The 14388-nt window shown below is 42.1% G+C and overlaps 1 protein-coding gene across 2 annotated transcripts; it reads right to left on the bottom strand.

Moving 5' to 3' along the window:
* Positions 1–1386: 1386 nt before the first annotated feature.
* On the bottom strand, positions 1387–12174 carry nbl1 (NBL1, DAN family BMP antagonist). Of its 2 annotated transcripts, none has more exons than XM_029683367.2 (4): positions 11875–12174; positions 9866–10046; positions 3083–3194; positions 1387–2099 (listed from the first exon to the last, which is right to left on the bottom strand). In XM_029683367.2, the coding sequence occupies exons 2-4, from the start codon at positions 10036–10038 to the stop codon at positions 1854–1856; spliced, it is 531 nt and encodes a 176-aa protein (XP_029539227.1). In that variant the 5' UTR covers positions 10039–10046; positions 11875–12174; the 3' UTR covers positions 1387–1853. The 2 variants fall into 2 exon arrangements, with proteins under 2 accessions (XP_029539227.1, XP_029539225.1); XM_029683365.2 differs by lacking the exon at positions 11875–12174 and adding an exon at positions 11158–11259.
* Between the last annotated feature and the right edge of the window lie 2214 nt (positions 12175–14388).

Raw genomic sequence — 14388 nt, 5'->3', positions numbered from 1 at the left:
CAAAGATTTTCTATGGGGTTGAGATCTGGAGACTGGCTAGGCCACTCCAGGACCATGAAATGCTTCTTACGAAGCCACTCCTTCATTGCCCGGGCAGTATGTTTGGGATCATTGTCATGCTGAAATACCCAGCCACGTTTCATCTTCAATGCCCTTGCTGATGGAAGGAGGTTTTCACTCAAAATCTCACGATACATGGCCCCATTCATTCTTTCCTTTACACGGATCAGTCGTCCTGGTCCCTTTGCAGAAAAACAGCTCCAAAGCATGATGTTTCCACCCCCATGCTTCACAGTAGGTATGGTGTTCTTTGGATGCAACTCAGCATTCTTTGTCCTCCAAACACGACGAGTTGAGTTTTTACCAAAAAGTTATATTTTGGTTTCATCTGACCATATGACATTCTCTCAATCTTCTTCTGGATCATCTAAATGCTCTCTAGCAAACTTCAGATGGGCCTTGACATGTTCTGGCTTAAGCAGGGGGACACATCTGGCACTGCAGGATTTGAGTCCCTGGCGGCGTAGTGTGTTACTGATGGTAGGCTTTGTTACTTTGGTCCCAGCTCTCTGCAGGTCATTCACTAGGTCCCCCCGTGTGGTTCTGGGATGTTTGCTCACCGTTCTTGTGATCATTTTGACCCCACGGGGTGAGATCTTGCATGGAGCCCCAGATCGAGGGAGATTATCAGTGGTCTTGTATGTCTTCCATTTCCTAATAATTGCTACCACAGTTGATTTCTTCAAACCAAGCTGCTTACCTATTGCAGATTCAGTCTTCCCAGCCTGGTGCAGGTCTACAAGTTTGTTTCTGGTGTCCTTTGACAGCTCTTTGGTCTTGGCCATAGTGGAGTTTGGAGTGTGACTGTTTGAGGTTGTGGACAGGTGTCTTTTATACTGATAACAAGTTCAAACAGGTGCCATTAATACAGGTAACGAGTGGAGGACAGAGGAGCCTCTTAAAGAAGAAGTTACAGGTCTGTGAGAGCCAGAAATCTTGCTTGTTTGTAGGTGATCAAGTACTTATTTTCCACCATAATATGCAAATAAATTCATTAAAAATCCTACAATGTGATTTTCTGGATTTTTTTCTCTCATTTTGTGTGTCATAGTTGAAGTGTACCTATGATGAAAATTACAGGCCTTTTAAGTGGGAGAACTTGCACATTTGGTGGCTGACTAAATACTTTTTTGCCCCACTGTAGCTGACTAGTCCAAGATCACATTCCCACCACATTATGACAATAATAGACAAAAATGCATTAAGTAAATCATAACAGATAGAACTGCATTGATAAGATTGAACATAGGAGAAGCAATCATTGGAACATATAGCATTAGGTCAGATACTAATGCAAATTGGTGATAAACAGAAATTAAGGCAAGAAACTTTGTAGCTCTATGCTTTTTTTTAATACATTTTTTTCAAGACAGATTTACAGATATAAGACTACAGCTTCAAAAGTCTATAGCGTCAGAGTGCATGCCTGGGTGCATATGTGCGTGTGTGTAGGATTGTTATATTTGTTGTCCTCCTAAGTGAGAAGTCAGATGACAAAAACAGTTTAGATAAGCTTGTGTCTTTGTATGTGTTCACTTATACTGTGGTTGTCTTGTGAAGAGTACAGCATAAGGGAGCTTGGTTGCATGTGCTTTTATAAGCAGTTATCATGTGAAGTGAAGTTTTACTTTCAAAGTGCTTTTAAGCTGTTGAATGTAGAAACAGAGGTTGGATGGAAGAGAAGGGAAATGCATCAAGTGCTGTAACTGTGTGTAAAAGAAACAACTTGTGGAGAGGTTTGGGAGAAGAATCAGGAATGGAGAGAGAGGAAGTGTCAGTGGTGATCGAGCGACCTACCCTCCATCAGATGTGTGTGTGTGTGGCTCTGTGTGTGTGTGAGCGTGCTGAGAGTGTGTGCCACTGTGGTGGCTCTCTGGTAGGATAGGGGGGTCTTGGGCACTCTCTGATGGGTATAGCTGCATCAGTGCCCCCTCCTGGGCTCCCTCCTTACTGCATGACTGGCAGCTGCAGTGGAGGATCCTCTCCACCAGCTTATCCACACGAGGAGCATCATCACTGCCCGGGCAGTCCAAAGTCACCTATTCACACAACGCACAATGCATTACACACATGCCACATGCACCCCTCGCCCCGCCCCCTCAGCACAAACACACGCACACATGCATACACACACACACACACACACACACACAGACAAAGCACTGCCAGGACTATCTCCTAGAGTCTTCCACACATGTCAGTCTCTGGCAGAGAGATTTAAGACAAAGCCTCTGCATCCATCTTCAAACAATGTAGCCCGCTCTGAGTAATGGTGTGATTTCAGTCAATCAGTCAAGCTTGACACAGCTGCCAGATCAACAATAGGAGGCTGGATCTGAAATAATTTGACAATGCACCATCATGGTTGGAAACGGCAGAATATTCAATCTTGAGAAAACAATTAGCACAATTTTATGCTCAGAGAACTGTTTTTAGTCAAGCTATAAAAATCCACAAAAATGTTATCCAGCATCAAAGGCATGCCTTTGTGGATCCAAAATAGTCATAATCATAGTCATAAATAATGTATCAACAGCTGGACTGATAAGGCACACTTCCTTTTTCAATATTGTATACAGTACATCAATCAAGTTTTTTCTCGAGGCATGAAGTCACCCCACCTGTGTGGTCCCAGGCCCACTCCTATCCTACCTGTCTGGCTGCTCTTTAAACTACATACACCTCAACACAGGGCCTTTGTTGTTCCGGGACCTTGGAATCCCTGGCTACTAAACAGGCAGGCCCATTAAAGGACAAGAAAAACCTTGAATGAATTAAATGCAGGACCAATAGTTGTGGTCGTGTGTTTCTGTAGGCTACTGGGGTTGTGTGGTTAGGTGTACTAGGGGTCTGTGGAAGTGTCTATATTCAAAGAGTAGTGAACATTAGCTGGTGTGTGTGTGTGTGTGTGTGTGTGTGTGTGTGTGTGTGTGTGTGTGTGTGTGTGTGTGTGTGTGTGTGTGTGTGTGTGTGTGTGTGTGTGTGTGTGCGCGAGCATGTATGTGTTTGCGTGTGTACTTACCACCTCCCACTGAGTCTGTGCAGGCATGCAGGAGTCACAGTGCACCAGGGACTCAGTGGACTGGGGGAAGGTGTTGGGGACGCTGTAGCTGAAGCACTGCCCCAGACATGCCCTGGAATGATAGGGGAGAGAGGGAGGAAAGAGAAAGAGGGAAGATGTCACCATTCAGCTTTGATATCTGTATATGTTATGGCTGATTTTATTCTGGAGGTGACCATTACACACGGGGCCAGATTATCGCAGGGGCTTGGGCCCAGGACCGTGGGGGGCCCAAGAGGCAGCAAAAAAAAAAACATTATGTAAAAATAATAAAATAAAGGAAATATATACAGTATATATTATACAAGTCATCTCTCTATATATATTTTTTTACTGCAACCGCCAACCACAGGAGGATTCAGGAGCCCGCTTTCAATGAGTGTAGACATCCTGCTGCTGCTCTGCTAATCATTCGATTGGGGATGAGAGGGGGTAGGAGGCACACATGGGTAACTGGGGGGCTCTGCCTTGATTGGGTAACTGCATAGTAAATAAATGTGACTGGTCAATTGTGAGTCAGTGGCTTACACATAATTGTTTTTATAATATTTGCTTTATCCAACCACAGGAGCCCACTATGAATGTTCAAGAGAGAGCTTAATTTAGCCACAGAGGCTTAACAGTTTCTCCAAAATAACTGTGGATAACATTTTATCATAAGCGCATACAGGTAACTGCGAAAATAAAGGAAACACCAACACAACGGTGTTTGGCCACTACGAGTTGCCAGAACAGCTTCAATGTGCCTTGGCATATATTCTACAAGTGGACCTAAACCATGCCAGGAAAATGCACCCCACACCATGACCATATTATTTGTATCCCTCATTTACTCAAGTGTTTCCTTTATTTTGGCAGTTACCAGTTGACTACAGTCAGGAAGGCCACAATTTGTCCACCAAATATATAACTTGTTGCATTGTGGCCATAGACATATAATCCATAGAAGGGTTTTGGAACCTCTTACCCTTGCAATTTGACTATTAAACGTGTGTGTACACAGGCAATGGCAGCCAGTACTGACTTGAATGGGAAATGCCATCTATGGATTATATTTCTATGGTTGGTTGCCTATTGTACATTTCTAAATACAATCACGTGAAAAAAACATAAAGTTTGGAAAGCAAAAGCCGACTGCTGAAAAATGTCTGTAGAATCAATATAATCTTTTTTTTCTCAACAACTCCCAATTTTTAGGGAACAGCAGTAGGTCTACTGTTTTTCAAAGTAGCTCATCTTGAGATAGGCTATTGCCAAGATGAGCGTATCGGCCATCACCGTGAGTAGTAGTGTCACGTTCGTTATAATGAGTGGACCAAAGCGCAGCGTGCGTAGAGTTCCACATATTTATTGAGGTGAAACTTCAAACAACAAATAAATAAATGAACGTGCAGTTCATCGCACACATAGCACTAAACACAAACAATATCCCACCACACAGGTGGGAAAAGGACCACACTAAGTATGATCCCCAATTAGAGGCAACGATCATCAGCTGTCTCCAATTGGGAATCATACTCACACCAACATAGAAATTAAAGACTAGAACACCACCTAGTCACGCCCTGACCTAAAACACCATAGAGAACCCCGAGGGCTCTCTATGGTCAGGGCGTGACAAGTAGCCTATGGCTTTATCTTCATCATTAGTGAGTCCGTGTGCCACAGGGAATTTTATTTAGTAGCCTATAGCCTGTGATAAATATATATATACAGTACCAGTCAAAAGTTACTCACTCAAGGGTTTGTCTTTCTTTGTAGTATTTTCTACATTGTAGAATAATAGTGAAGACATCAAAACTATGAAATAACACGTGGAATCATGTAGTAATCAAACAAGTTAAACAAATCAAAAATATATTCTTCAAATGAACCACCCTTTGCCTTGATGACAGCTTTGCACACACTTGGCATTCTCTCAACCAGCTTCACCTGGAATGTTTTTCCAACAGTCTTGAAGGAGTTCCAACATATGCTGAGCACTTTTTGGCTGCTTTTCCTTCACTCTGCGGTCCAACTCATCCCAAACCATCTCAATTGGGTTGAGGTCAGGTGGTTGTGGAGACCAGGTCATCTGATGCTGCACTCCATCACTCTCCTTCTTGGTCAAATAGCCCTTACACAGCCTGGAGGTGTGTTGGGTCATTGTCCTGTTGAAAAACAAATGATAGTGGTAGCCATGCTGGTTAAGTGTGCCTTGAATTCTAAATAAATCACTGACAGTGTCACCAGCAAAACACACCCACACCATCACACCTCCTACTCCATGCTTCATGGTGGGAACCATTCACCTACTCTACGGTGGGAAACGTTCACCTACTCTACATCTCACAAAAATATGGCGGTTAGAACCAAAAATCTCAAATTTGGACTCATCATTGCTCATGTTTCTTGGCCCAAGCAAGTCTCTTCTTATTATTGATGTCCTTTAGTAGTGGTTTCTTTGCAGCAATTCAACCATGAAGGCCTGATTCACGCATTCTCCTCTGAACAGTTGATGTTGAAATGTGTCTGTTACTTGTAAAGCATTTATTTGGGCTGCAATCTGAGGTGTAGTTAATTGCCAATTTCTGACTCTGGTAACTCTCGTGATCTTATCCTCTGCACCACTGGTAACTCTGTGCCTTCCTTTCCTGTGGCGGTCCTCATGAGAGACAGTTTCATCATAGCACTTAATGTTTTTGCGACTGCACTTTAAGAAACTTTCAAAGTTCTTGAAATGTTCCGTATTGACTGATCTTCATCTTTTAAAGTAATAATGGACTGTGGTTTCTCTTTGCTTATTTGAGCTGTTCTTACCATAATATGGACTTGGTCTTTTACCAAATAGGGCTGTCTTCTGTGTACTACCCCTACCTAGTCACAACACAACTGATTGGCTCAAACACATTAAGAAGGAAAGAAATTCCACAAATTAACTTTTAACAAGGCACACCTGTTAACTGAAATGCATTCCAGGTGACTACCTCATGAAGCTGATTGAGAGAATGCCAAGAGTGTGCAAGATGATGTGCTGTCATCAAGGCAAAGGGTGGCTAATTTGAAGAATCTCAAATATAAAATATATTTTGATTTGTTTAACACTTCAAGACTGTTGGAAAAGCATTCCAGGGTAAGCTGGTTGAGAGAATGCATGAGTGTGCAAAGCTGTCATCAAGGCAAAGGGTGGCTACTTTGAAGAATCTCAAATATAAAATATATTTTGATTTGTTTAATACTTTTTTGGTTACTACATGATTCTATATATGTTTTGATGTCTTCACTATTATTATACTAAAAATAAAGAAAAACTCTGGAATGAGTAGGTGTATCCAAATGTTGAACTGGTACTGTATATACAAAAGTATATGGATGCCCCTTCAAACTAGTGGATTCGGCTATTTCAGCCACTCCTGTTGCTGACAGGTGTATAAAATCGAGCACACAGTCATGCAATCTCCACAGACAAACATTGGCAGTAGAATGGCCTTACTGAAGAGCTCAGTGACTTTCAATGTGGTACCGTCATAGGATGCCAGCTTTCCAACAAGTCAGTTCGTCCAATTTCTGCCCTGCTAGAGCTGCTCCGGGCAACGTTAAAGGCTGTATTGTGAAGTGGAAATGTCTAGGAGCAACAGCGCCTCAGCCACGAAATGTTTGGCCACACAAGCTCACAGAATGGGACCGCCGAGTGTTGAAGCTCGTACGCATCGTTTGTCCTTTGTTGCAACACGCACTACATCAGCACAATAACTGTTCGTCAGGAGCTTCATGAAATGGGTTTCCATGGCCAAGCAGCCGCACCCAAGCATAAGATCACCATGCACAATGCCAAGCATCAGCCGGAGTGGACTCTGGAGCAGTGGAAATGGATTCTCTGGAGTGATGAATCACGCTTCACCATCTGGCAGTCCGATGGTAGAATCTGGGTTCGGCAGCTGCTACAGCATACAATGACATTCTCAACAATTCTGTGCTTCCAACTTTAGTGGCAACAGTTTGGGGAAGACCCTTTGCTGTTTCAGTATGACAATACCCCGATGCACAAAGCAAGGTCTATACAGAAATTATTTGTCGAGATCGGTGTGGAAGAACTTGACTGGTCTGCACAGAGCCCTGACCTCAACCACATCGAACACCTTTGGGATAAATTGGAATACCGACTAAGAGCCAGGCCTAATCGGCCAACACCAGTGCCTGACCTTACTAATGCTCTTGTGGCTGAATGAAAGCAAGTCCCCACAGCAATGTTGTAACATCTAGAGGAAAGCCTTCCCAAAAGAGCGGAGGCTGTTATAGCAGCAAAGTGTAGCGACCAACTCCATATTAATGCCCATGATTTTGGAATGAGACAGCGGAGTCAATCACCACCTTCCGGAGACACCTGAAACCCCACCTCTTTAAGGAATACCTAGGATAGGATAAAGTAATCCTTCTCACCCCCTTAAAAGATTTAGATGCACTATTGTAAAGTGGCTGTTCCACTGGATGTCATAAGGTGAATGCACCAATTTGTAAGTCGCTCTGGATAAGAGCGTCTGCTAAATGACTTAAATGTAAATGTAAATGTAGATGTTCAACGAGCAGGTGTCCACATACTTTTGGTCACTGTAGTACAGTGCATTCAGAAAGTATTCAGACCCCTTGACATTTTCCACATTTTGTTACGTTACAGCCTTACTCTAAAAAAAATGTTTTTTTCATGTTTGCACATTTATTAAAAATTTAAAACAGAAATACCTTATTTACATAAGTATTCAGACCCTTCGCTATGAGACAAAAAATTGAGCTCAGGTGCATCCTGTTTCCATTGATCATCATTGAAATGTTTCTACAACTTAATTGGAGTCCACCTGTTGTAAATTCAATTGATTGGACATGATTTGGAAAGGCACACACCTGTCTATATGAGGTCCCACAGTTGACAGTGCATGTCAGAGATAAAACGAAGCCGTGAGGTCGAAGCAATTGTCCGTAGAGGTCCGAGACAGGATTGTGTCGAGGTACAGATCTGGGGAAGTACTAAAAACATTCTGCAGCACTGAAGGTCCCTAAGAACACAATGGCCTCCATCATTCTTAAATGGAAGAAGTTTGGAATCATCAAGACTCGTCCTAGAGCTGGCCACCCGGCAAAACTGAGAATTTGGGGAGAAGGGCCTTGGTCAGGGAGGTGAGCAAGAACCCGATGGTCACTCAGGCAGAGCTCTAGAGTTCCTCTGTGGAAATGGGAGAACATTCCAGAAGGACAACCATCTCTGCAGCAAAGGCATCTAAAGACTCTCAGACCATGAGAAACAAAATTCTCTGTTCTGTTGAAACCAAGATTGAACTCTTTGGCCTGAATGCCAAGCATCACATCTGGAGGAAACCTGGCACCATCCCTACGGTGAAGCATGGTGGTGGTAACATCATGCTGTGGGGATGTTTTTCATCGGCAGGGACTGGGAGACTAGTCAGGATCGAGGGAAAGATGAACGGAGTAAAGTATAGAGAGATCCCTGATAAAAACCCATAAAACCCTGATAAAAGCTTGAGAGATCTGCAGAAAATAATGGGAGAAACTCCCCAAATACAGGTGTGCCATGCTTGTAGCATCATACCCAAGAAGACCCTATGCTGTAATCGCTGCCAAAAGTACTGAGTAAAGGGTCTGAACACTTATGTAAATGTGATATTTCAGTTCATTTTTATTTTATAAATTAGCAAAAATGTCTAAAACCTGTTTTTGCTTTGTCATTATGGGGTATTGTGTGTAGATTGACAGGAAAAGAAACAATGTAATCAATTTTAGAAGAAAGCTGTAACGTAATAAAATGTGAAAAGAGTAAAGGGGACTGAATACTTTCCAAAGGCACTGTATATATTGTAATGACCTGACTAGATCATAAAGGAACAATTGTCCAGACAGAGGATTGAGTTTACGAATTGACGGTTTATTAAACCAACTTTACACAGGCTACTGTTTGGCCGTAGCCCACGCCAAATAAATGAAAGGTAACCCACAGGCCAATCATGACCTTCTCTTGTGAAGCCCAGACGTAAGAGAGAGAACAAAGGCTAAACCTGGTCTTAACTTCCAATGCTCCATCCCCCTGCCCAACCCCCCTCCACGCCACTCCGCCAACCGCCAGGATGCCCAGCATCAGAACATTCCAGGCATTCCCGTGATTGGTAGATAGCAGGTTGATTGGCATGTTGGACCCCGCGAACACTGGGTACTGGTAAGTACAACACAACCACCTACTAGCCTAACACATAACACACAGCTGTCTGTGCGGGTCGCTACAATATCTTGCCTCCTCATACTGTACAATATGGTACGCTTCATTGGCCTGGGCTATTGTTTGCTGGAATTAAAGACCAGATTGATCTCAGTTTGTGAGAGTAGCCACTGATTTCGGTAATTTGTGTGGTATTACAAAAGATTCAGCTCATGCCTTCAGTCATGTAAATTATGTAGAATAGCATGAAATTCTTTTTTAAAAGGCCAAAAAAACGGGCCATGGTAACAAATGTTCCCCATGTGTGGAAATCCTAAAACAGTTATGATGCCCTGGGTGCACATTCAAATTAGGTGATATTGGGGTAATTTGGCCATTCAAAGTCAAACTTCATTCCTGCTTTCAGTTATTAAGAGGAGTCATTCACCCTCTTGAAAACAAATGCCTGTGCATATGTGCTGTGTTGTATGGACTTGAGTTTGTGTGTGTGTGTGTGTGTGTGTGTGTGTGTGTGTGTGTGTGTGCGCGCGCGCCATACTGACCTGTTTTGGATAGAGCGAGGCTGGCAGCCGGTGTGCCCGACTATCTGTGTGATGTTCTTGGCCTCGCACCAAGCGCTCTTGTCAGGGAACAGCGCCAGACGGTTGATGTGAGCGGGCGGTGCTGCTGAACAGAGCGCAAGCAGCGCGCAGCAAATCACAATTCTTTTCCACATGACTGCACCTTAAGGAGGATTAAAATATATATATTTAAAAAATAAATAATAATAATATATATATATATGTATATATACATATATATATTGTTATAATAGGTCTAGCCTACTTTACCTGTTAAGTATTTAATGTATATTGTTTTACATAGCAGACTGTTTTGCACAAGAAACCAAATTGTAAAATGTGTGCCATTATATGGTGGATTACATAGCTTTAATATAGCCAGTTGCTGGTTTGCAGCATTCTGGATCCTCTTCTTCAGTAATCCATTTAAACACGGTAATGACCTGCACTGAGCTGTGCTCACATGGCCGAATTGGCTCTGGCTTTGGCAAATGGAGAAAAACAATTTGCTTGGTTCAAAGTAGCCCAGCAGACAGAGAGGGAGAAAGGAAGAGACAAAGGGGGGGAGAGGGGAGATGTCTGCTTGATACACACTAAGAACATAGTTTCATTCCAGTTTTTCTAATTTGTTGTGTAATGCCATGACATGTTAAATATGACAATGGCCAGTGACAGTGCCTTGTGAAAGACTAACATGTGGCCTTGTGTCAACTGTTGTCTAGCTCAGTGGTTCTCAAACCTCTCCTCGGGAACCCCCAGCCGTTCCAGAGCTAGCACACCTGATTCAACTTGACAATTAACACAATAAAGAAACCTATGCCATTTTGACCATATAACATGGCTAAATACGAAAAAATAATCGTTATTTCTAGCACATTTTGAAATAGAGAAAGGTGGGTTCTATACAGCACCAAACGGGGATTTAACAAGGGTTGTAACGATAGTGAAACTTTTTTTTGTGCTATATAGAACCTAAGGAACGGGTTCTTTAAAGCACAATAAAGGTTCTTTAAATAACCTCCAAAAAGGGTTCTAGTATAGCACCCAAAAGGGATCCGCTATCGTTACGAGTCAAATAACCCTTATTTGGCACTATATAGAACCATTTGTTTTTAGTGTGTACCACCTGACTCTAATAAACTATCAACCTCCACAAAATCTTTTCTCTGGTTTCTTTTAAAGCTGCGTAGGTCGGTTTCGTCATTTACAAACGTCTACAAAAAACTCTCTTGTTTCTTATAAAGTTAATAGGTCACGTAATTTCGGCTACAAACCTTTCCACAAATACAGTTTTACTTCCATGGACTTTTTAGTATTGAAGACGCTTTGCTGTGCCTTCGGGCAAATAACATTCCTAAAGAATTCAATATCCCTGTGCAACGACCAACTGCCCTGCGGCTGTAAAATTGAGAGCGTGAGAGGCGATTGGCGAGGGAAGGCATTTACAAGAAGAAGCGCACAAGAAACTGTGGAAAATTAAAATACGTGCTAATTCTACAGATGGGCTGCTTCGTGCATTCTAGCGCTTTTTTTGCACTAACATAATTATACACATTTAGCCTTTATAAGTCTAATTACTTGAATGAGTAAACCTTTTGACTCTATGGGCCTAGTTTATAATCAGGTCATAAGATATGTATAATGCTGAACCACTATTCTAAGAACAAGGCTACAGTGTATAGCAAAATAACTGACAAATATGCGAATTAAATAGGGTAAAACTCAAATATTTAATGATCATGTAGGACTATATGTTCAGCAAATAATCATCAGACAGCTCCACAGAATAGAACCCCAGGAAACAATTACGACGCGCTTCTCAAAAGGGAAAGGTCAGTTTTCCGGACAAATTACAGCTCTCAATAAACACTGTATCGAAGTTTGCAACGTGACATTTGGTGTTGTAACTCTTTGGCATCTCTCCGAGACAGAGAAAGGGATCAAAACTTTGCGTCTGGACAGGCTGTTAGTTTAAAAAAGCGTTCACTTACCGTTGGGAATCACCGAAATGCAGCAATATCCCGCTGAGACCCCTCACTAGATCTTCAACGCCCGTCTCTCCCAACCCTCCCTCGCCACCCGTCCCGCAGGAGACAGGAGAGATGCGTGGAGTCTATGCGCTGTAGTTGCTACTTGGAAATGGAAAATATAACTGCTTTCAGAAAGGCAAGGTTCATAGAAAACAATTACATCATCCGCCAGAGAGGGACGGTCATATGGAGAGGGGTGAGGAGATAGTTTCTAATGCACACTATCTGTCTCCCAGTCCATCAGCGCACTGGGTCCCTCCCCTCCCGCCCGTGCTCTATCCCTCCCGTCCGGAGTCCGTTTCCACCTCTTCTCCCCAAAAACGTTTCACCGGTAGGCTGTCATTTCGGTGAAGCTGTAAACTACTCCGTTCTCTCAAACTTTATCTCGCCTTTGCTTTGGTCGCTGGATTTGGGTATAGGCGCGGCTGCGCCTCCAGAAAGGAGTCCCGCTGTGTCTTTGGGCGAGCGGGAACGTGAGGGGGAAAATGAGTATGGCAGGTCTGAATTTTAACCGTTTTACAGCGAAGGGAGCCGCTCTCAATTTCAGGTCATAGGTCCTACAACACCGCATAGGCATCATGACCTGTTCTGTGCAAAACGTAGGGATTGTCCCAGTTCATTTTTCTCTTACACCGTGTCAGCTCTCTTTGCTTTCACACAAGAGGGTTTTTGGGAGCAAAATGTTTATAAGCTTATGTCATGTCATGTGTTGATTCATTTAGAAAATAATTGTGAAATATAGCTGCAAGCAGCAATGAACGGGGTTCACAGGATGACAGAAAGGACACAAGATCAGTTGGGTAACAAATCAAGCACTATCATGCAGGAACTATCTTCCTTTTCTGCGGTATGTTTACTTTAATATTTATATTTTTGACTACTTTTACTTCACTACATTCCTAAAGAAAATAATGTACTTTTTACTCCATACATTTTCCTTGACACCCAAAAGTACTCATTATATTGTCAAATTCACACACTTATCAAGTGGACATCCCTGCTGCCTCTGATCTGGTAAACTCACTAAACACAAAGACTTCCTTTGTAGAGATGTCTGAGTGTTGGAGTGTGCCCCTGGCTAGCCGTAAATTAAAAAACAAGAAAATGGTGCTGTGTGGTTTGCCTGATATAAGGATTTTGAAATGATTTATACTTTAACTTTTGATACTTAAGTATATTTCAGCAATTACATTTACTTTTCATACTTAAGTATATTTAGAATCAATTACTTCTAGACTTTTACTCAAGTACTATTTTACTTGCTGACATTTACTTTTACATGAGTAATTTTATTTTTTTATTTTTATTAAGGTATCTTTTATCACGTTTTAGGTATGACCCAGATGCAGACAGTGTTGAAGAAACAAAAGTTTATTTCTAAACAAGGGCAGGCAAACGACAAGGGCAGGCAGGGGTCAATAATCCAGAGAGGGTGCAAAGGGTCCAGAATGGCAGGCAGTCTCAGCATCAGGGCAAGCAGGGGTCAATAATCCAGTTAGGTGGGGTAAGGTACAAAAACGGCAGGCAGGCTCAGGGTCAGGGCAGGCAGAACGGTCAAACCGGCATGGACTAGCAAACAGAAGCAAGAAACAGGCAGGAGCAGGGGAACAAACACTGGTAGGTTCTATGAACAAATGAACTGGCAACAAACAAACAGAGAACACAGGTATAAATACACAGGGGATAATGGGGAAGATGGGCGACACCTGGAGGGGGGTGGTGACAATCACAAAGACAGGTGTGAAACAGATCAGGGTGTGACATCTTTACTTTTACTCAAGTATAACAATTGGTTACTTTTTCCACCACTGCACAATGACTACATCAAGGTTGTGACTACAAACTTGGTTGCATTTGCAGTTCGTTTTGATTGTGTTTCAGATATTTTTGTGCCCAATAGAAATTAATGGTAAATAATGTAGTGCCATTTTATTATTATAAATAATAATAGCATATGTTTCTGAGCACTTCTACATTAATGTGGATGCTACCATGATTATGGATAATCCTGAATTAATTGTGAATAAAGATGAGTGAGAAAGTTAGAGGGTCAAAGATCAAACCCCCAAGACATACTAACCTTTCACCATTACCAATAACAAGGGATGTTAGCATGCCTTGGTGGTATGATCTTTGACCCTTCTAATAGCTCCACCTACAGGCCAGTCGGTGCCATTTATTTTTACCAGGTAACTCATGGCCTCTTTTTTCTGTGCCAAATTTAAAAACAGTAAACAATCTATGCTTGAGTTACTTGACGATGTCAAAGATTTTTTTAAATCTAAGAATAGCTTCGCTGTGAACCCCTATATATTGCAAATAGTGATCAATGCATCACTTGTGTCAGTTCACACTTCCTTTTGATTTATTGTATTGCCTATCTGATTTACCATCTATGAATGTGTCATTCAATGTGTTTCTATAGGCTAGTAGCAGTAAGGCCAAATTTAATGTTTCCTCAAATATACATATATA

The sequence above is a fragment of the Oncorhynchus nerka genome, linkage group LG15 (assembly GCF_034236695.1).
Source record: "Oncorhynchus nerka isolate Pitt River linkage group LG15, Oner_Uvic_2.0, whole genome shotgun sequence".
NCBI lineage: Eukaryota > Metazoa > Chordata > Actinopteri > Salmoniformes > Salmonidae > Oncorhynchus > Oncorhynchus nerka.
Note: the sequence above shows the minus strand (reverse complement) of the source record. Positions and strands in the feature narration are given on the sequence as shown.

What these genes read in the sequence shown, in the direction of transcription:
- nbl1 (XM_029683365.2), bottom strand. Translation starts at nt 11,185, where the DNA reads ATGGAAGTAAAACTGTATTTGTGGAAAG. An exon ending in AAAACTGTATTTGTGGAAAG is followed by an intron (nt 10,047 to 11,157) that starts GTTTGTAGCCGA and finishes ATCCTCCTTAAG; the next exon opens with GTGCAGTCATGTGGAAAAGA. An exon ending in CCTCGCTCTATCCAAAACAG is followed by an intron (nt 3,195 to 9,865) that starts GTCAGTATGGCG and finishes CTATCATTCCAG; the next exon opens with GGCATGTCTGGGGCAGTGCT.